This window comes from Prionailurus viverrinus, chromosome B4, assembly GCF_022837055.1.
Source record: "Prionailurus viverrinus isolate Anna chromosome B4, UM_Priviv_1.0, whole genome shotgun sequence".
In the NCBI taxonomy this organism is placed as follows: domain Eukaryota; kingdom Metazoa; phylum Chordata; class Mammalia; order Carnivora; family Felidae; genus Prionailurus; species Prionailurus viverrinus.
The window spans coordinates 51,447,218-51,468,182 of NC_062567.1; the positions used below are offsets into that span (position 1 = coordinate 51,447,218).

General features: G+C 41.3%; 1 protein-coding gene across 1 annotated transcript in view; it reads right to left on the reverse strand.

Moving 5' to 3' along the window:
• Positions 1 to 20,965, reverse strand: part of LOC125169830 (cationic amino acid transporter 3-like) — a 373,522-nt gene continuing 352,557 nt past the window's right edge. Inside the window, exon 4 of the mRNA XM_047865606.1 lies at positions 1 to 2,191. Coding sequence (XP_047721562.1) covers positions 242 to 2,191 — 1,950 coding nt within the window. The 3' untranslated portion in view covers positions 1 to 241. The remainder of the gene's footprint in view (positions 2,192 to 20,965) is intronic.

The following is a 20,965-nucleotide window of genomic DNA, read 5'->3' on the forward strand; positions in this document are numbered from 1 at the left end:
TCTCACTACTGTTGTTAAACATAGTACTGGAAGTCCTAGCCTCAGCAATCAGATAACAAGAAGAAATAAAAGGCATATGAACTGGCAAAGTAGTCAAACACTTACTCATTGCAGATGACATGATACTCTACATGGAAAATCCAAAAGACTCCACCAAAAAAAAAAAAAAACCCTGTTAGAACTGATACGTGAATTCAGCAAAATTGCAGTATATAAAATCATGGCCCAAATTTAAGTGGAATTAAGCAACTAGGCTGTGCTGGATCCCATAAGCAAAGTAGACAGCAAACCCAATCAGCATCCAGATACCAACAGGGGCCCAGGTGTCAGCTGTCAGCTGCATCATAAGGCAAACATTCGCAAAGATGCTCAGTAGCGGGAGGAAAGGCACAGCAGGGACCTTAAAGTGAAGGCGACTGGAGCTCTGTGGCTGTCTCCAGATGACCCCAGTGAGCCCAGTGATGAACACCAGGAGCACCACAAGCAGTGAAATCCACACTGGGTTTCCAGAAAGTAGAACTGGCCACTGGGCCAGCACCAGGCAAAGAAGAGTGAGCGGCAGAACAAGCAGTAATGAACAAACACGGACAACCCAGCCAGAGAGTGGAGTGGGGGTGGAACTGCCTGGAAAAAGTAGTCGCTGTAGAGTCAGCCTCTCTAGTGAAGGTCCATTCTCCTCCTGCATCTCTGCTTCATTTGCCCCATTCTTCACCTCAGGTTGATACCTGAGGATGAGAACACAAAGAGCAACCAGAGAATGAGATATCAGGGACCCAATTGACCTGAGGTCCAAGAGATCTGTGAGTTTAAAGAAGAATATCATGATGGCTGCAATAATTCCAAAGATCACAGTGGCCATGATGGGGGTGTATGTGCCAGCATGGATCCAGGCAAGGACAGGGAACAGGAGACCATCTGTTGCCATCTTGTATATCAACTGCTTAATGGGTAATATAAAGCCCAAGATGCGTGCAGAAAGACTACAGAAAAATCCAAAGGTAACAACGTAGTAGCCAGGGGCCCAGCCAATATGGAGAAATGCTTCAGGCAAGGTGTTCCCAGGTTGAAGTTTGTAGTAAGGCAACATAAGTGTAAGTGCTGCAGAGACACTAAAGTACACGAAAAAGCAGATGAGCAGTGAAACCACAATGCTCATGGGGATGGAACGCTGGGGATTCTGGGCTTCCTCAGCTCTGGTAACAATATTGTCAAAACCAATAAATGCATAGAAACAGGTAGCTGCTCCACGGAGAATCCCTTCGAACCCAAAAGGCACAAATCCTCCATAGCCCAGGGGGCCCAAGCTTGAGGTGTCATTGAGTCCAGCCTTTATGTAGTCCTCTTCTGTGAGCCTCCAGTTGTGCAGGTCCCCTTTAATGAAGCCAGTGATGATGATAAAGCTAAGAATCAAAAGTTTCAACATTGTGACTGCTCTGCTAACCAGGAGAAAGTGATTAATCCTCAGAGTCGGCAATTCCATGAGGAACAACACAAGGCCCACAACAAAGAAATCTAGATATTCTGTAAGGACACGGGAAACGTGTGGTGCAATGTTCTCATGCAGGGTCTGAGAGATCCTGTTCTCACGCAGGTAATCAAAAGCTAAGTTCCATGTCAGGGCCACCATGGCTGTATCAGCAACATAGGAGAAGATGAGGTTCCAGGCAGTGATGAAAGCCCAGATTTCACCTATAGTGATAAAACTGTAAAGATATGCAGAGCCAGAATGGGGAACCTGAGAACTAATCTCTGCATAGCACAGCCCAGCCAATACAGAAGATAGGCCGGCCACCAAAATGCAGATCACAAAAGATGGTCCTGCTTGATTGCTGGCCACCTCACCAGCCAGGACATACATACCTGCGCCCAATATGTGGTCTACACTCAGTACCACTAAATCCAGAGTGCTCAGGCTTATGGCAGTGTCGGTCTCAGGTCTCTGTTGCTCCTTAGGAAGTCTGTGAACCAGTTTTTGACCAAATCTGTGAAATGCCTGACACAGCATTGTAGTGGAATTGAAGAGGGTTCTAGGAGCAGAGAGCTGTAGCAAGCACAGGAAGCCTGGAGTCTGGGATTCAGTTTGATGAAGCTGAGTTAAGTTGAGCTGGGTTGGGGCTTCTGAGTTCTGTTGCTCAGATTTCAAATCTGCTGCTTTGTATTTCATCTGCTTTATGCTGTCCCTCCATAAAGCCTAAGTAAACAATAAATATTTACTAGACAATGGTGTTCTACCAACCAACCCAAATTCAGAAGTCCCATGTCATCTGTTGCAGCCCAGAAACTGACACCAAAAGACATCATAAAAAAAAAACCCTACTTTCCCCCCACAAAAAGTAACAAATATCTCCAACATTCTCCTTTTTTACACACTGGATGATATATTCCCATTTGGGTTCATCTAAGTCATGTAGCTTCATGTACTAATCAAGCTGTAAAATGCAGCAGAGCATGAATGTATTATGCAATAATTCATGCACCAGATGTTTGCACGGTGCTTGGGCATGAGTTATGCACATTAATTCACAGAATAAGGGCCTCATTGTATTACAGAACCATTTTTAAAATAATAATCTGAGTTTAAAATACTAATGTTGGTCCTCCACTCTTAAAACTCTTAACCCCCAAATCAGCTAGCCAGGTTTAGGTGTCACTTTGGTCCTCTTTCTCATCATTCGGCATCATCCATTAAGCTGCACTAATGGCAAAGAATGTACAGTTCAACCCTTCACATTAGCCATATAGGCTCACAGAGGCACTTTGAAAAGAGGAAGGAGAAGAAGAAGAAAAGGGTGGGGCTTCATAACTCCCTGCAAGAACCAGATGAACAGGTTGTCTGGTGAAGAGACAGTGGAGAAACGGATACAGCAGCCAACTGAGGGTCCATTTCTAAGAAGGGAGCAGAGCCAGAAAAGCTGTTTTGTGAATTGTGATATTCAATAATCCTAACCCAAAACAATGAGACAAAAATTAACTACAGTTATATCTACAGTCAAGAGAGTATGATGGGTAGGGAGAAACAAAATTAAGTCACCTCGCTCAGTAGCTCACAATGAAAACAATTACTTCTGTCTCCTCCCTCCCTAGGTTCCAGGAGAGAAGGAGAGCTGACTTATGCAGACAGTCTCCTCTCTGGCCCCAAGATGCTCTGTAAACACCCTGAGCCATCTCTGATGTCAGCTCCCAATGGCTTGGAGAATCTGTTCTGCTCTGTGAGCTTTATTAAAACACTCACTTGTAACTCCCTATTAATTTTTCACAAGGAGTTATTTTTAACTCACCCAAACCACTCTCTGAATATGCCTATATATATATATATATATATATATATATACACATATATACATATATACGTGTATATATATATACATATATACATATATACATGTGTGTATATATATATACACACACATGTATATATATGTATATGTGTATATATATATATATATATATATATATATATATATATATGAATAAACCCTGCAAGTGCTTCTTCTTTTCCTCTACTCCCTGCTGCTATTCAAACGGTCCCCCCCCCCTTAAGGGGAGAAAGATTTTGGATGAACAATTCACAGAAATTCCCCAGAAATGAGTAGTGGAGAACAGAGAAAACAAAGCCATAAAGCCCCCACTCTCCTCCAACTCAGGCTCTGGTTTTGAGAGAATTTTGTAATGTTATGAGAGGTTTGTAAAGACAGAAAGATCAAGTCAAAATTGAAAAGTCTTCTCTATATGTTACCAAAAATATTCTCTATAGGTTACTCTATAGGTTGGGTTATGAGTCAGACCTTCTGTCTACAAATCCATCTAGACTCCTTATTTGCCACTCACCAGTTCCACTAACAAGCATGTGAAATAGATAAGGAGGGTCAGTAGATAAGGAGGGTTAAGAATTTGAGTCTTTCTACATTATGAATATGACTGACATGTCTCTCCACCCACACCCAGGCTTCAAACCCTTCAGTGATTCCCACTGCTCTTCCTTCCTAGTCCTTCCTTCTTTCATCATCTGACCTGTGCTGATTCCTCCAGCTTTACCCCCTGCCCAGTTCCTGCTCCAGCTGTGAAATTCTATACTCACTCTGCTCCCTTGCCTCTAATGCCCTCTTGTCCCATCACTTAGCTACCCCCCCCACGTGTTTTTCAGTCCCTAGCTCAGAGGGAGAGGGGACTTCACCAGGAACTTCCCCTGACCCTTATGCTGCCCTTCCTGTGTGCTCTCATAGCACCCAGATTACCCCATGTGCCATTTATCCTAATGTATCAGAATTCCATCAACTGCCTGTGTCCTCCATGAGACTGTTCAATAAGTATTTGTTGAACAAGTGCACAAAATGATAAGAGAAATCAGAAACATTAGCCAGAATTCCTATATATTGACTTGAGATACATGCTTTGTAGCCAAGCAACCTTTATAAACCTGGTTCAGGTAAAGATACAAATGGAATTACTTTCTTTGTGGAAGGCAAGCAAAATGAAAAGTGTGGGGGGAAAGCCAGCTATGATAACACTTTGACCACACATCATTCATGACAGGTATAAGCCACACAAGGTGATAAAGAATTGTTTGCCTTTGAGGACACATGTTTTAACACTATAAGGATTCTTGTTTTAACACTATTAGAATTATAGGCAACCAACCACCCATGCCAATTAGATAATCCTTACATTTGTAAAGGCGTCATTCTCAGGCCCTATAATCTAGGTGGGATGTCCTAAGGCAGAGGATCTTACTTAGGGGACAGAGGGAGACATAATGAAGAGACCTGGGGACATTTTCAGACTTCATATCTACTCCCTCTGGAGATTCTTGTCCAACTAGCCCTGTACTTCCCATGACTGCTCTAAGCCACCTGAACGGACAAGAAATTATCTACAATTTCAATGTAAAGACATTGTAAAAGCTTCCTTAACAGGAAGGCGGCACAGTTTAGTTAGGAGTAAGGCTCTCCAGGTAGACTCTTCAGGTTCAAATTGCAACTCAGCTTCATACCTGGTAACTCTGGACAAATTAGTTCATGTCTCAAAATTTAGTTTCCACTACAGTCGAATGGGAGTAAAAGAAAATACTTTATAGGGTTGTTGTAAGAAGTAAGTGAAATGATGCATGTAAAGTACTTAGCTCAGTTCCTAGTAAACAATATGTAGTTAATGTAATCTATCTAATACTTAGTATTGAAATCTGACCCAACGTTCCCAAACTTTGCAAATCAATTACTCCTTACAATTTTGTAGCCTCAAAATCATCCACTAAAACTTGAGCCTGTTAGATAGTCTGCATGAGAAAATGAAATCAGTTTTGTTCCATATATTTTACCTTGAAACTCTAAAGAGTCTAATTAAACACCCTCATACATGTTGGTGCTAATTACTTGGGACTCCTAAGCTTACTGAGTTAGACCAGGCATTGAAAAATACAAGGCTTAAATATAATAATAATAATAATAATAATAATAATAATAATAATCTTTGCCTATGGATGACTCATCTTATATCTGGAAATTGTATCAAAAACTTTGGCTTTGAGCCCTGGCTCTTCCACTTGGTTACAAAAACTAGGGTAATTGGCTGAATCTCTCTAAGCCTCAGTTTCCTCATCCATAAGGAACCTTACTTCACTTCCCTTACTGGATCAACATAATTTCATGAGAAGATACAAACTATCATGCAATGCTAGTAGAAGTAGGTAACTGGGGTCACCATCCTGAAGCACAGTCTTAGTGGGGTTAAGAATGCACACACTCCCACCCCACAATCCCTGAGGTAAACACCCCAAGGACTCTCTCCTGAGTCCATAAAGAGGCCCTATGAGCATGTTTATCACAGGAATGTTTGTGATAGCAGGCAACTGGAAGCTATGCCAGTGTCTGTTACTAGAGGGATATACACATAAAATGTGTGTATGTGCACAATGAAATACTACACAGCAGTCACAAATAACAAAGTAGATTTATAGATACCAACTTGGGTAGATCCTAGAAACATTAAGTAGGAAAATATAAGCGGGAAGAGTTGTATAGCACAATGTCATTTATGTACATTTAAAAAACAGCCAAAAAACACTATATTTGTCAAGGATACACATATATCTGTTTAAAATGTCATGACATTCCTCTTCTCACACTCTTCCACCAGTTTCCATTTCAATTCAGAGTAGCAGCCAAAGTCTGCATTTCCAATGTACTACAAAGTCCTTCTGTTTCTCTCTCTTCCCACTCATTGGTCTCTAGCCACTAGCTTCCTAACCATTCTGGCCTCCTAACATACCAGGCAAGATCCTATCTCAGGGCCTTTATACTTTCTGTTCCCTATAGCCATACTACTTGTAGCGCAGATATCTACATGGTTGCTCCCTTCACTGCATTTGGTGAAATAACACATGTGTAACACATCTTGCTAATCACCCCATATAAAACTATAATCTGCTTCTAACCATACAAAACAGACCTCTCCCCCTGCCTTTTTTAAAGCATGTCTCCAGAAGCAAGGGAAACAAAAACAAAAATGAACTACTGGGACCTCATCAAAATAAAAAGCTTCTGCACAGCAAAGGAAACAATCAGCAAAGCTAAAAAGCAATGGACAGAATGGAAGAAGATATTTGCAAATGACATATCAGATAAAGGGTTAGTATCCCAAATCTATAAAGAACTGACCAAACTCAACATCCAAAAACAAATAACCCAGTAAAGAAATGGGCAAAATACATGAATAGACACTTCTCCAAAGAAGACATCCAGATGACCAACCGACACATGAAAAAATGCTCAACATCACTCATCATCAGGGAAATACAAATAAAAACCACAATGAGATACCACCTCACACCTGTCAGAATGGCTAACATGAACAACTCAGGCAACAACAGATGTTGGCGAAGATGTGGAGAAAGAGGATCTCTTTTGCATTGTTGGTGGCAATGCAAGCTGGTGCATCCACTCTGGAAAACAGTATGGAGGTTCCTCAGAAAAACTAAAAATAGAACTACCCTATGACCCAGCAATTGCACTACTAGGCATTTATCCATGGGATACAGGTGTGCTATTTGGAAGGGACACATGCACCCCCATGTTTATAACAGCACTATCAACAATAGCCAAAGTATGGAAAGAGCCCAAATGTCCATCAATGGATGAATGGATAAAGAAGATGTGGTACATATATATACAGTGGAGTATTACTCAGTAATCAAAAAGAATGAAATCTTGCCCTTTGCAACTACATGGATGGAACTGGAGGGTATATGCCAAGTGATATTAGTCAGTCAGAGAAAGACAAAAATCATATGACTTCACTCATATGAGGACTTTAAGAGACAAAACAGATGAACATAAGGGAAGGGAAATAAAAATAATATAAAAACAGGGAGGGGGACAAAACAGAAGAGACTCATAAATATGGAGAACAAACTGGGGGTTACTGGAGGGGTTTGGGAGGGGGGATGGGCTAAGTGGGTAAGGGGCACTAAGGAATCTACTCCTGAAATCATTGTTGCACTATATTCTAATTTAAAAAAATAATAAAATTAAAAAAATAAAAATAAAATGTAAATTATTTATTTATTTTTGAGAGGGGGGCAAAGGGAGGGGTAGAGAGAGAGGGAGACACAGAATTTGAAGCAGGCTTCAGGCTCTGAGCTGTCAGCACAGAGCCCAATGTATGGCTTGAACTCACGAACTGTGAGATCATGACCTGAGCTGGAGCTGAAATTGGACGCTTAACCCACTGAGCCATCCAGGCGCCCCTATCCCCTGCCCCTTTATTCCCCTAGTACTTATCACTATTTAAGGTAATATATTTTTAATTTACTTATTTGTTCATGATTTGTAAGCTGCATGAAAGGAGAATTTTTTTCTCTTGGCTGTATTCTCTGTACGTATAGCTGTGCCTGACACATAGCACTGTGTAGTTGTTGACTGGATGAATGTATCTAACTAAATGTATAAATCATGGATTGGAAGAGTATTTATTAAATACACTAAAGAAAGTCCCCCTTTCCATAAGGAGGAGAAATGAGAATAGAGATCAGGATGAATGGGGAAAGTAAAATGCATTGTAAAGGGGCCTGACATGAAGCTATGGTGTTAATAGTCCATCACTAGGGAAGGGATTGACTCCACTCTGTGCACTTCAGATTCAACAAAGGAATTTCATGAGATGATGTTATGAGAGGACCTGGTTCAGGGACTGATAAACAACAGGCAATCAATAAATTTAAATTGAAGGAGAACTGGAATCTGTAATCATCAGGACATGGAAAACACAGAAAAGGAATACCCACTAGAAAGAGGGTGGAGAACAAGGGAAGATGGGAAGCCCCTCTCACCAGTTCCCTCTGAACCCATTTCCCTTTTACCAACTCCTCTTTCTCCTTCAGCTCCTTCAACTGTCTCTGGAGGCTCCTTACTGGGCACTAAGGATGCTTGTACCACGTTCCCTCTGAGGAACCATCTCCAGCCACCTACCTCCCAACAAAAACACAACAGTTATGCCTCACATTTGTTGAGTCACAGACCCCTCTGAGGTTAGTCACCTCAAAAAAAAAGTCCTAGGGCTGCCTGGGTGGCTCAGTTGGTTAAGTGTCCAACTTTGGCTCAGGTCATGATCTCATGGTTTGTGAGTTTGAGCCCCACGTCAGACTCTGTGCTGACATCTCAGAGCCTGGAGCCTGCTTCGATTCTCTGTCTCCTCCCCCTCTCTCTCTGTCCCCTCCCTCTCTCTCTCTCTGTCCCTTCCCTGTTCTCTCTCTGTCTGTCTTTCTCTCTCAAAAATAAATAAATAAACATTTAAAAAAAATGTCCCACTTTCTTCTGAAGTCCATCCATGGACCCTGAGCAGGAATCCCAGAGGACGGCCATCTGAAATGGGTAATGATTTTGATAATTTCTGTTTCCCTCAACAGAGTTGTTCTGGGTGATCCTTGTGTTCTTCACACTTGTACTGAAGATGAGTGAAAGTGGCTACAAAGTATGAAGATATCAGAGAAGCAACCCAAAGAACAAAACCTCTAGGAATTAAATAATCACATTTTATGACACCAACATAAGTAGGAAGAACAAACAAATGAACAACCAAACTTATAGAAGGGAAATAAAACCCATGATTAGGAATTCTGAGAGAGACTATCACAAATCCAGCTTATAAAAACACAGAGAAACATCATTCTCTAAGGCCATGTTCAGAAATACCCTTTCTCCCTGTAATAATCTGTGATCAATCCAATAGTTTATATTCACTCCAGGCCCTCTGACTCAGCTGTCAGAATCCACCCTAATCCCCCCTACCCTCTGGCCCATCGCCTCCTTCCTAGCTCAGCTCCTCACATCCTGACTTACCTTTCCTAGGATGAGTCTTTGGCCTGGGTAAGTTACCCTGCCATAGATGCCCTCCTCACTCCTTTTTTCCCAGTCTTGACCCTCTACCTCTTTTCAACCCTATCCTACAAAGTTTCCTCCCATGTCTAGGAAGGCTTTCCTAAGCCATCTTGACTGATCCACATCTCTAGAACTTAACAGAATATCCTTATGCTCATTTGAAACATTCTCCCTGTCTGCTGATGTCCTGGGTATGTCACTTAAATTTCTTTAGAGTCTCACTTTCCAGAAGGCAGGGCTAACATCCATATGCCTTCTGAATTCCACATTCCCATCTTAAACTCCCACTACCCAGGATTAAGATCTCCTAATAACTGTAGGAAACAACCAAGAAGGCATTTAGGACAGAAAAAGTGAATACGTAGATGCATTTGACCTCTATACCTTCAGATTCCTAGAATATTTATTTGTTTGCTTATTGATTGATTGAAAGTTACAAAGGGGCAAACAGAAGTGTAAACATGAGACTAGAACAGGTACCATCATCTATTTCAAATGCATTTCCTGAAGTCATTTCCTAATAAGGATCTTGGGCCTATGAATCTCACTTTTATTAGGAAATAATGTCTTCCAAAGGAAGTGCATGCTCAGGGAATGTGCTTAAGGAAAAACAGAGAGGGGCCAGGGAACATTAAGCCAGTTTGTATGAATTCCATAATAATGCTGGCTCTGCCTTCCTGCCCTCCTCCTCACTACGTTTCTGTCAGCCTCTGAGCTCCTTCCAAACTCTAAAACAAAAGTTTCATCCCACGTCCACAAGAAGAACTCCAGTCAAATCCAACATTTCACCCAGAAAATTTTAGCCTGTCTGGCTTTCCCATCAAGCACTATCCACTCACCTTTTTCCTGGAGGTCATTGTGTTCACTCCTCTGTCTCTAAGAAGGGTACTGCCCTCCTGATGGACCTTTCATTTTCAAAACATTTTTCCAAGGCATTAAGTTCCCCTGGTTTATGTGGTTGGGTGTTAATACTCCTGCCAATAAGCCTCGTGGCTCCTCCTGAATAGCCTCAAGGATAGTTTGGATAACAAATGCTTTTCTAGAAGTTTCATAAAGACTAGAGGGGAGGAAGATGGTGGCGTAGGAGGATGCTGGGCTCACCACGTGTCCTGCTGATCACTTAGATTCCACCTACACCTGCCTAAATAACCCAGAAAACCGCCAGAAGACAAGAAGAACAGAGTCTCAGGAGCCAAGCGCAGACGAGAGGCCCACGGAAGCAGGTAGGAGGGGCAGAGAGGCGGTGAACGCTCCACGGACTGGCGGGAGGGAGCCGGGGCGGAGGGGCGGCCAACCGACCAAGCAGAGCCACCGAGTCTGGCTTGCAAAAGCAGAGGGGCCGGACAGAGTGTGTTCTGACAGCAGGTGAGACTTGACATCTGGAAGGTTATAAGCTAACAGCTCTGCTCAGAGAATGGGAGGGCTGGAGGACAACGGGAGGGAGAGTTGTTGAGCCCCAGAGGACAGAGCACAGCTTGGCGGGGAACAAAGGCACTCGCCAGCGCCATGTCCCTCGCCCATCCCCCAGCCAAAATCCCAAAGGGAACCAGTTCCTTCCAGGGAACTTGCTTGCACCATGCAAACACCCAAGGCTGTGTTGTGGATCCATTCCTCCAGTGGGTCTGACTCCCGCCCGGTGCTGCAGGGTCACTCCCAAAGCGGATCTCAGAAGGAAATGCGAGCTGAGCCTGCCCCTGTGCACCTTGCTGATCTGCCCCAGCTAATATGCCAGATCCCCAACACCACAAGCCTGGCAGTGTGCAAGTAGCCCAGACGGGTCACGCCACCCCACAGTGAATCCCGCCCCTAGGAGAGGGGAAGAGAAGGCACACACCAGTCTGACTGTGGCCCCAGCGGTGGGCTGGGGGCAGACATCAGGTCAGATTGCGGCCCCACCCACCAACACAAGTTATTCCAGACAGCACAGAGGAAGTGCCCTGCAGTCGCGCACCACTCCAGGGACTATCCAAAATGATGAAACGGAAGAATTCCCCTCAGAAAAATGTCCAGGAAATAACAACAGCTAACAAACTGACCAAAAGTGATTTGAACAATATAACAGAAAGTGAATTTAGAATAATAGTCATAAAATTAATTGCTGGGCTTGAAAACAGTATAAAAGACAGCAGAGAATCTCTTGCTACAGAGATCAAGGGACTAAGGAACAGCCAGGAGGAGCTAAAAAATGCGATCAATGAACTGCAAAATAAAATGGAGACAACTACGGCTCAGATTGAAGAGGCAGAGGAGAGAATAGGTGAACTAGAAGATAAAATTATGGAAAAAGAAGAAGCTGAGAAAAAGAGAGATAAAAAATCCAGGAGTATGAGGGGAAAATTAGAGAACTAAGTGATACACTAAAGAGAAATAATATACGCATAATTGGTATTCCAGAGGAGGAAGAGAGAGGGAAAGGTGCTGAAGGTGTACTTGAAGAAATAATAGCTGAGAACTTCCCAGATCTAGGGAAGGAAAAAGGCATTGAAATCCAAGAGGCACAGAGAACTCCCTTCAGACGGAACTTGAATCGATCTTCTGCACGAGATATCATAGTGAAACTGGCAAAATACAAGGATAAAGAGAAAATTCTGAAAGCAGCTAGAGATAAATGTGCTATAACATATAAAAGGAGACCTAGAAGACTCGTGACTGATCTCTCTACTGAAACTTGGCAGGCCAGAAAAGAATGGCAGGAGATCTTCCATGTGATGCACAGAAAAAATATGCAGCCGAGAATCTTTATACAACAAGTCTGTCATTTAGAAAAGAAGGAGAGATAAAGGTCTTCACAAACAAACAAAAACTGAAGGAATTTGTCACCACTAAACCAGCCCTACAAGAGATCCTAAGGGGAATTCTGTGAGACAAAGTACCAGAGATATCGCTACAAGCATGAAACCTACGGACATCACAATGACTCTAAACGCATATCTTTCTATAATAACACTGAATGTAAATGGACTAAATGTGCCAACCAAAAGACATAGGGTATCAGAATTGATAAAAAAAAAAAAAAACAAGACCCATCTATTTGCTGTCTACAAGAGACTCATTTTAGACCTGAGGACACCTTCAGATTGAGAGTGAGGGGATGGAGAACTATTTATCATGCCACTGGAAGTCAAAAGAAAGCTGGAGTAGCCATACTTATATCAGACAAACTAGACTTTAAATTAAAGGCTATAACAAGAGATGAAGAAGGGCATTATATAATAATCACAGGGTCTATCCATCAGGAAGAGCTAACAATTATAAATGTCTATGCACCGAATACGAGAGCCCCCAAATATATAAAACAATTACTCACAAACGGAATCAACCTTATTGATAAGAATGTGGTAATTGCAGGGGACTTTAACAATCCACTTACAACAATGGATAGATCATCTAGACACACGGTCAATAAAGAAATAAGCGCCCTGAATGATACGCTGGATCAGATGGACTTGACAGATTTATTTAGAACTCGGCATCCCAAAGCAATAGAATATACTTTCTTCTCAAGTGCACGTGGAACATTCTCCAGATAGATCACATGCTGGGTCACAAAACAGCCCTTCATAAGTATACAAGAATTGAAATCATACCATGCATACTTACAGACCACAATGCGATGAAGCTTGAAATCGACCACAAGAAAAAGTCTGGAAAACCTCCAAAAGCATGGAGGTTAAAGAATACCCTACTAAAGAATGAAAGGGTCAACCAGGCAATTAGAGAAGAAATTCAAAAATATATGGAAACAAATGAAAATGAAAATACAATAATCCAAACGCTTTGGGATGCAGCGAAGGCAGTCCTGAGAGGAAAATACATTGCAATCCAGGCCTATCTCAAGAAACAAGAAAAATCCCAAATACAAAATCTAACAGGACACCTAAAGGAAATAGAAGCAGAACAGCAAAGACAGCCTAAACCCAGCAGAAGAAGAGAAATAATAAAGATCAGAGCAGAAATAAACAATATAGAATCTAAAAAAACTGTAGAGCAGATCAACGAAACCAAGAGTTGGTTTTTTGAAAAAATAAACAAAATTGACAAACCTCTAGCCAGGCTTCTCAAAAAGAAAAGGGAGATGACCCAAATAGATAAAATCATGAATGAAAATGGGATTATTACAACCAATCCCTCAGAGATACAAGCAATTATCAGGGAATACTATGAAAAATTATATGCCAACAAACTGGACAACCTGGAAGAAATGGACAAATTCCTAAACATGCACACGCTTCCAAAACTCAATCAGAAGGAAATAGAAAGCTTGAACAGACCCATAACCAGCGAAGAAATTGAATCAGTTATCAAAAATCTCCCAACAAATAAGAGTCCAGGACCAGATGGCTTCCCAGGGGAGTTCTACCAGACGTTTAAAGAAGAGATAATACCTATCCTTCTCAAGCTGTTCCAAAAAATAGAAAGGGAAGGAAAACTTCCAGACTCATTCTATGAAGCCAGTATAGCTTTGATTCCTAAACCAGACAGAGACCCAGGAAAAAAAGAGAACTACAGGCCAATATCCCTGATGAATATGGATGCAAAAATTCTCAATAAGATACTAGCAAATCGAATTCAACAGCATATAAAAAGAATTTTTCACCATGATCAAGTGGGATTCATTCCTGGGATGCAGGGCTGGTTCAAAATTCGCAAATCAATCAGTGTGATACATCACATTAATAAAAGAAAAGAACCATATGATCCTGTCAATCGATGCAGAAAAGGCCTTTGACAAAATTCAGCACCCTTTCTTAATAAAAACCCTCGAGAAAGTCGGGATTGAAGGAACATACTTACACATCATAAAGGCCATTTATGAAAAGCCCACAGCTAACATCATCCTCAATGGGGAAAAACTGAGAGCTTCTTCCCTGAGATCAGGAACACGACAGGGATGTGCACTCTCACCGCTGTTGTTTAACATAGTGTTGGAAGTTCTAGCATCAGCAATCAGGCAACAAAAGGAAATCAAAGGCATCAAAACTGGCAACGATGAAGTCAAGCTTTCACTTTTTGCAGATGACATGATATTATACATGGAAAATCCAATAGACTCCACCAGAAGTCTGCTAGAACTGATACATGAATTTAGCAAAGTTTCAGGATACAAAATCAATGTACAAAAATCAGTTGCATTCTTATACACTAACAATGAAGCAACAGAAAGACAAATAAAGAAACTGATCCCATTCACAATTGCACCAAGAAGCATAAAATATCTAGGAATAAATCTAACCAAAGATGTACAAGATCTGTATGCTGAAAACTATAGAAAGCTTATGAAGGAAATTGAAGAAGACATAAAAAAATGGAAAAACGTTCCATGCTGATGGATTGGAAGAATAAATATTGTCAAAATGTCAATACTACCCAAAGCTATCTACACCTTCAATGCAATCCCAATCAAAATTTCACGAGCATTCTTCTCGAAACTAGAACAAGCAATCCTAAAATTCATATGGAACCACAAAAGGCCCCGAATAGCCAAAGTAATTTTGAAGAAGAAGACCAAAGCAGGAGGCATCACAATCCTAGACTTTAGCCTCTGCTACAAAGCTGTCATCATAAAGACAGCATGGTATTGGCACAAAAACAGACACATAGACCAATGGAATAGAATAGAAACCCCAGAACTAGACCCACAAAGTATGGCCAACTAATCTTTGACAAAGCAGGAAAGAACATCCAATGGAAAAAAGACAGTCTCCTTAACAAATGGTGCTGGGAGAACAGGACAGCAACATGCAGAAGGTTGAAACTAGACCACTTTCTCACACCGTTCACAAAAATAAACTCAAAATGGATAAAGGACCTGAATGTGAGACAGGAAACCATCAAAACCTTAGAGGAGAAAGAAGGAAAAGACCTCTCTGACCTCAGCTATAGCAATCTCTTACTTGACACATCCCCAAAGGCAAGGGAATTAAAAGCAAAAATGAATTACTAGGACGTTATGAAGATAAAAAGCTTCTGCACAGCAAAGGAAACAACCAACAAAACTAAAAGGCAACCAATGGAATGGGAAAAGATATTTGCAAATGACATATTGGACAAAGGGCTAATATTCAAAATCTGTAAAGAGCTCACCAAACTCCACACCCAAAAAACAACCCAGTGAAGGAATGGGCAGAAAAAATGAATAGATGCTTCTCTAAAGAAGACATCCAGATGGCCAACAGGCACATGAAAAGATGCTCAACGTCGCTCCTCATCAGGGAAATACAAATCAAAACCACACTCAGATATCTCCTCACGCCAGTCAGAGTGGCCAAAATGAACAAATCAGGAGACTATAGATGCTGGCGAGGATGTGGAGAAACAGGAACCCTCTTGCACTGTTGGTGTGAATGCAAACTGGGGCAGTCACTCTGGAAAACAGTGTGGAGGTTCCTCAAAAAATTAAAAATAGACCTACCCTATGATGCAGCAATAGCACTGCTAGGAATTTACCCAAGGGATACAGGAGTACTGATGCATAGGGGCACTTGTACCCCAATGTTTATATTTTTCTTGTTTCTTGAGATAGGCCTGGATTGCAATGTATTTTCTTCTCAGGACTGCCTTCACTGCATCCCAGTGTTTGGATCGTTGTATTTTCATTTTCATTTGTTTCTATATATTTTTCAGTTTCTTCTCTAATTGCCTGGTTGACTCATTCATTCTTTAGTAGGGTATAATTTAACCTCCATGCTTTTGGAGGTTTTCCAGACTTTTTCTTGTGGTTGATTTCAAGCTTCATCGCATTGTGGTCTGAAAGTATGCATGGTATGATTTCAATTCTTGTATACTTATGAAGGGCTGTTTTGTGACCCAGCATGTGATCTATCTTGGAGAATGTTCCATGTGCACTTGAGAAGAAAGTATATTCTATTGCTTTGGGATGCAGAGTTCTAAATATATCTGTGAAGTCCATCTGATCCAATGTATCATTAAGGACCATTGTTTCTTTATTGATCCTGTGTCTAGTTGATCTATTGTTGTAAGTGGATTGTTAAAGTCCCCTGCAATTACCACATTCTTATCAATAAGGTTACTTATGGTTGTGATTAATTATGTTATATATTTGGGGGCTCCCATATTTGGTGCATAGACATTTATAATTGTTAGCTCTTCCTGATGGATAGACCCTGTGATATTATAAAATGCCCTTCTTCATCTCTTGTTACAGCCTTTAGTTTAAAGTCTAGTTTGTCTGATATAAGTATGGCTACTCCAGCTTTCTTTTGACTTCCAGTAGCATGATAGATATTTCTCCATCCCCTCACTTTCAATGAAGGTGTCCTCAGGTCTAAAATGAGTCTCTTGTAGACAGCAAATAGATGGGTCCTGTTTTTTTTTTTTAATCCATTCTGATATCAATGTCTTTTGTTTGGAGCATTTAGTCCATTTATATTAAGCCATATTATAGAAAGATATGGGTTTAGAGTTATTGGGATGTCTGTAGGTTTCATGCTTGTAGTGATGTCTCTGCTACTTTGAGGTCCTTGCAACATTTCACTCACAGAATTCCCCTTAGGATCTCTTGTAGGGCTGGTTTAGTGGTGATGAATTTCTTCAGTTTTTGTTTGTTTGGGAAAACCTTTATCTCTCATTCTATTCTGAATGTCAGATTTGCTGGATAAAGGATTCTTAGCTGCATATTTTTCTTTTCATCACATTGAAGATTTCCTGCCATTCCTTTCTGGCCTGCCAAATTTCAGTGGATAGGTCTGCTACTATTCTTATGTGTCTACCTTTGTAAATTAGAGTCTGCTTATTCCTAGCTGCTTTCAGAATTTTCTCTTTATCCTCGTATTTTTCCAGTTTCACTATGATATGTTGTGCAGATCGATTCAAGTTATGTCTGAAGGGGGTTCTCTGTGCCTCTTGGATTTCAATACTTTTTTCCTTTCCAAAATCAGGGTAGCTCTCAGCTATGATTTGTTCAAGTACACCTTCAGCCCCTTTCTCTCTCTCTTCCTCTTCTGGAATTCCTATGATATGGTTATTGTTCCGTTTGATTGCATCACTTAGTTCTCTATTTCTCCCCTCATACTCCTGGATTTTTTTATTTCTCTTTTTCTCAGCTTCCTCTTTTTCCATAATTTTATCTTCTAATTCACCTATTCTCTCCTCTTCCTCTCCAATCCATGCTATGGCCACCTCCATTTTATTTTGCACCTTATTTATAGCATTTTTAGCTCCTCATGACTATTTCTTAGTCCCTTAATCTCTGTATAAATAGATTCTCTGCTGTCCTCTATGCTTTTTTCAAGCCTAGCGATTAATTTTATGAGTATTATTCTAAATTCTTGTTCTGTTATATTGGTTAAATAGTTTTTTATCAATTTGTTAGCTGTCACTACTTCCTGGAGTTTCTTTTGGGGAGAATTCTTCCATTTTGTCATTTTGGGTAGTCCCTGTGGTAGCTCCAAACTGCAGGGCACTTCACCTCTGCTGTCTGGATTTACTTGTGTTGGTGAGTGGGGCCGCAGTCAGACCTGATGTCTCCCCCCAGCCCCCCTCTGGGGCCACAGTCAGACTGGTGTGTACCTTATCGTCCCCTCTCCCAGGGGCAAGAATCACTGTGGAGTGGTGTGGCCCCTGTCTGGGCTACTTGTACACTGGAAAATTCTTAACATTTTTATCATACCAAAACATTATGATAAGCTTGACAAATCAGAAAATCCTGAGCCTGTGTTTCTAGAGGTCTTCAGAAACTAGATGAGCCACAGGAAGAATCAGAATGAAATTTTCCAAATAAGACTCAGAACGAGAGGGGGCGGGGACATCAGGAAGGGTGTGCAAGTAAGGGATTAGAATATGATGCAATACATTGATGTCAACAGTGAATCTCAATTTCCTCTATAATTCACTGTATGACTCTCTACTCTTCTTTTCTCAACCCTGAATCCTGTCAAAGCAGAACACCTAATAAAGTCTTCAGGAGAAAGTGTTAGAAGGAAATCCATATTCCTGCCCACCTTACCTTCCAAACTACAACTGTAACATAGAATGGCCTTTGTCTACAGTGAGCACTGATCTACACTCATTTTTATGAAGAAGCTTTGCTAAACAGATATATTTTGCCTCCAATCCCTTGCTTTCTTTGAAATAAGAGAATCTAGAAACCATCCAGTGTCCCATCTGTCACTATGCTCTGTCTTTACTTTTATTTTTTATTATTTTAATTATTTTTTAACATTTATTTATTTTTGAGAGACAGAGCATTATGAGGGAGGAGCAGAGAGAGAGGGAGACACAGAATCCAAAGCAGGCTGAGCTGTCAGCACAGAGCCCAATGCGGGGCTCAAACTCATGAACTGTGGGATCATGACATGAGCTGAAGTCTGATGCTTACCTGACTGAGCCATCCAAGTGCCCCTGTCTCTACTTTTAGTCTAGCATTTAGGACTGGTCAGAGCCCATGGGTCCTTTTTCTATGTACTTCCTCCCTATATATACCCTCAGGAATATACTGCACAGAAGGTGGCTTAGGAAAGGCTATCTCTCTGTTTATCTTCCTTAAGATCTTTAAATATGTCCTTCTGTCCTCCCATGGAAGGACTCAGCTGTCTCTTTCTCTCTGTCCTCTCACCACACTGTGCTTGGTTTCCTTCATAGTGCCACTCCACACTGCCACCATCTCTTTTGGGAAACTTAATTGTTTTGTTTTGTTCTATTGTAGGGAAGACACCAGGTCATCTGAGTCATATGAAAGTTGTATCATGACTCAAAGTACTGAATTCATATCCAATATGACTTTTCCACCAAGACCCATCAGCATCACCTCAGCTCAGGCAACATAATCTACAACAAAGAGCATCAGCCACCAGTTTTTAAGGGATAATCTTAATCCCTGTTCCATAGTTCCTTCTAATCTCTAGTCTGCTTTGTGATTTATGTGTGATGAAAGAAAAAAAAGGACAAGGATAAACTAAAAGCTATAATCCAAAATTCATATTTATCAATTTGGAATATATTTGGTGAGGAATATTGGCCTTTCCATATGATTTTGCTTAAACTGAGGTTAAAATGAATCCACCTTTTGGAAGCACTTACCACGTATCAATTGATAATGGAGAGAAGTTACCCAAGAAATGCTAGAGGGTAGGGGTGCCTGGGTGGCTCAGTCGGGTAAGCATCTGACTCTTGATTTAGGCTCAATTCACAGTCCTAGGGTCCTGTTTTTGAGCTTCACATTGGGCTCTAAGCATGGAGCCTGCCTGAGTTTCTTTCTCTCTACCCACCTTTGTCCCTCTCCCCCACTCTTGCTCTCTCTAAAATAAAAATAAAATAAAAATGATAGAGGGTAAGAGAAAGACAATGTAGAAATATTTGCCACATATAATCAATAAAACAGGTGCCATGCATGGATAAGCATTGTACGGGTCTCTGTTTTTCACAGTGTACATGGTGGTGGGGAGGTGGGGAGGGTGAAGAATAATTTCAGACTCCAAGGGCCTTAAATTGAAGAGTTGCAAATACGTTTTGTGATTAGAACAAACTGCCTCTTGGAGACACAGTAAGCCAGACCTATTTCAGACTTCTCCAATCCTTAATCAATAACTATGCCTATCATGGACATAAAACTGATAGATTCCAAGAGAAAGAAGAGAGACTTCAATTTTTAAGGTTTATTTAGCCCTGGCTCATTTACAATATACTTGGGAACTCAGAAAAGCCTTTATACAGAATTTTGAAGTTCACTAGGCTGCTACACCCAGGGGAACTTGGTAATCTAGCCTCCCACAGCCTGACCTGGTTTATAATCAATCCCCACCACAACTTTTTTCAATTAGACAAGAGAGGCAAAGGGATACCTTCAACAACTAAAAAAATAGATATTTAGCTCCTTAAACATTGAAGAAGAATACCCTTAAATACTCCCTCTTGATGGTGGACCACCTTATCAAACTGTACCTGCTATTCTGCAAAGTCCACAGAAAATATGACAGAGAGACATTCAGAATCTCCAGTGAGAAAAGGTGGCAAAACATGAAGGAGGCAGCAGAGCCAGGTGGAAGAATCTTCATTCAAGGAACATGTCTAAGCATACTATGTGCTGGACCCCGTGGGAAAGATAAAGATGAAGAAAACAGGCTCTGCACCAGGTCAGAAAGGAAAGGCCAGGAAGCAGGGCAGGGTTTAGAGGTGGGAAGGACACTGGAGGCGAAAGGACAAGGAATAAACTCCCCTAACTCATATTTTCCTCAGCAGAGCTGAGAAACTTTCTGGTCTAGAGGGGAAGAGAATGTAGGCCTCCAAACCACTCTGACCCCAGAAAACCTGTCTGCCCTTCCCAAACTCACAAGACCCCTGGTCAACATCCCTTAATCCACAGTCTAGCCATGAAATACCCTCTGCTCAAACCCACAGGGCTTGGACAGCCAGTGACACTCCAAGCCCAGCCTTCTTTCTCTCTGGCTCTTTTTCAGTTTTCTACCAACTCTATAAACTTGAGAGATTACTTACCCATGGGCTTTTAATCCTTCAGAGAGGAAACTGTAAGCAAATTCAGGGAAGGGCTTGCTAAGTAGAGTCAGGACTCAGAGTGGAGCTCAGCTGGGCCCATAGGGTGTTGGTGCTCTAAGGAGGCGGGGCCCTGGGGAGGTGGG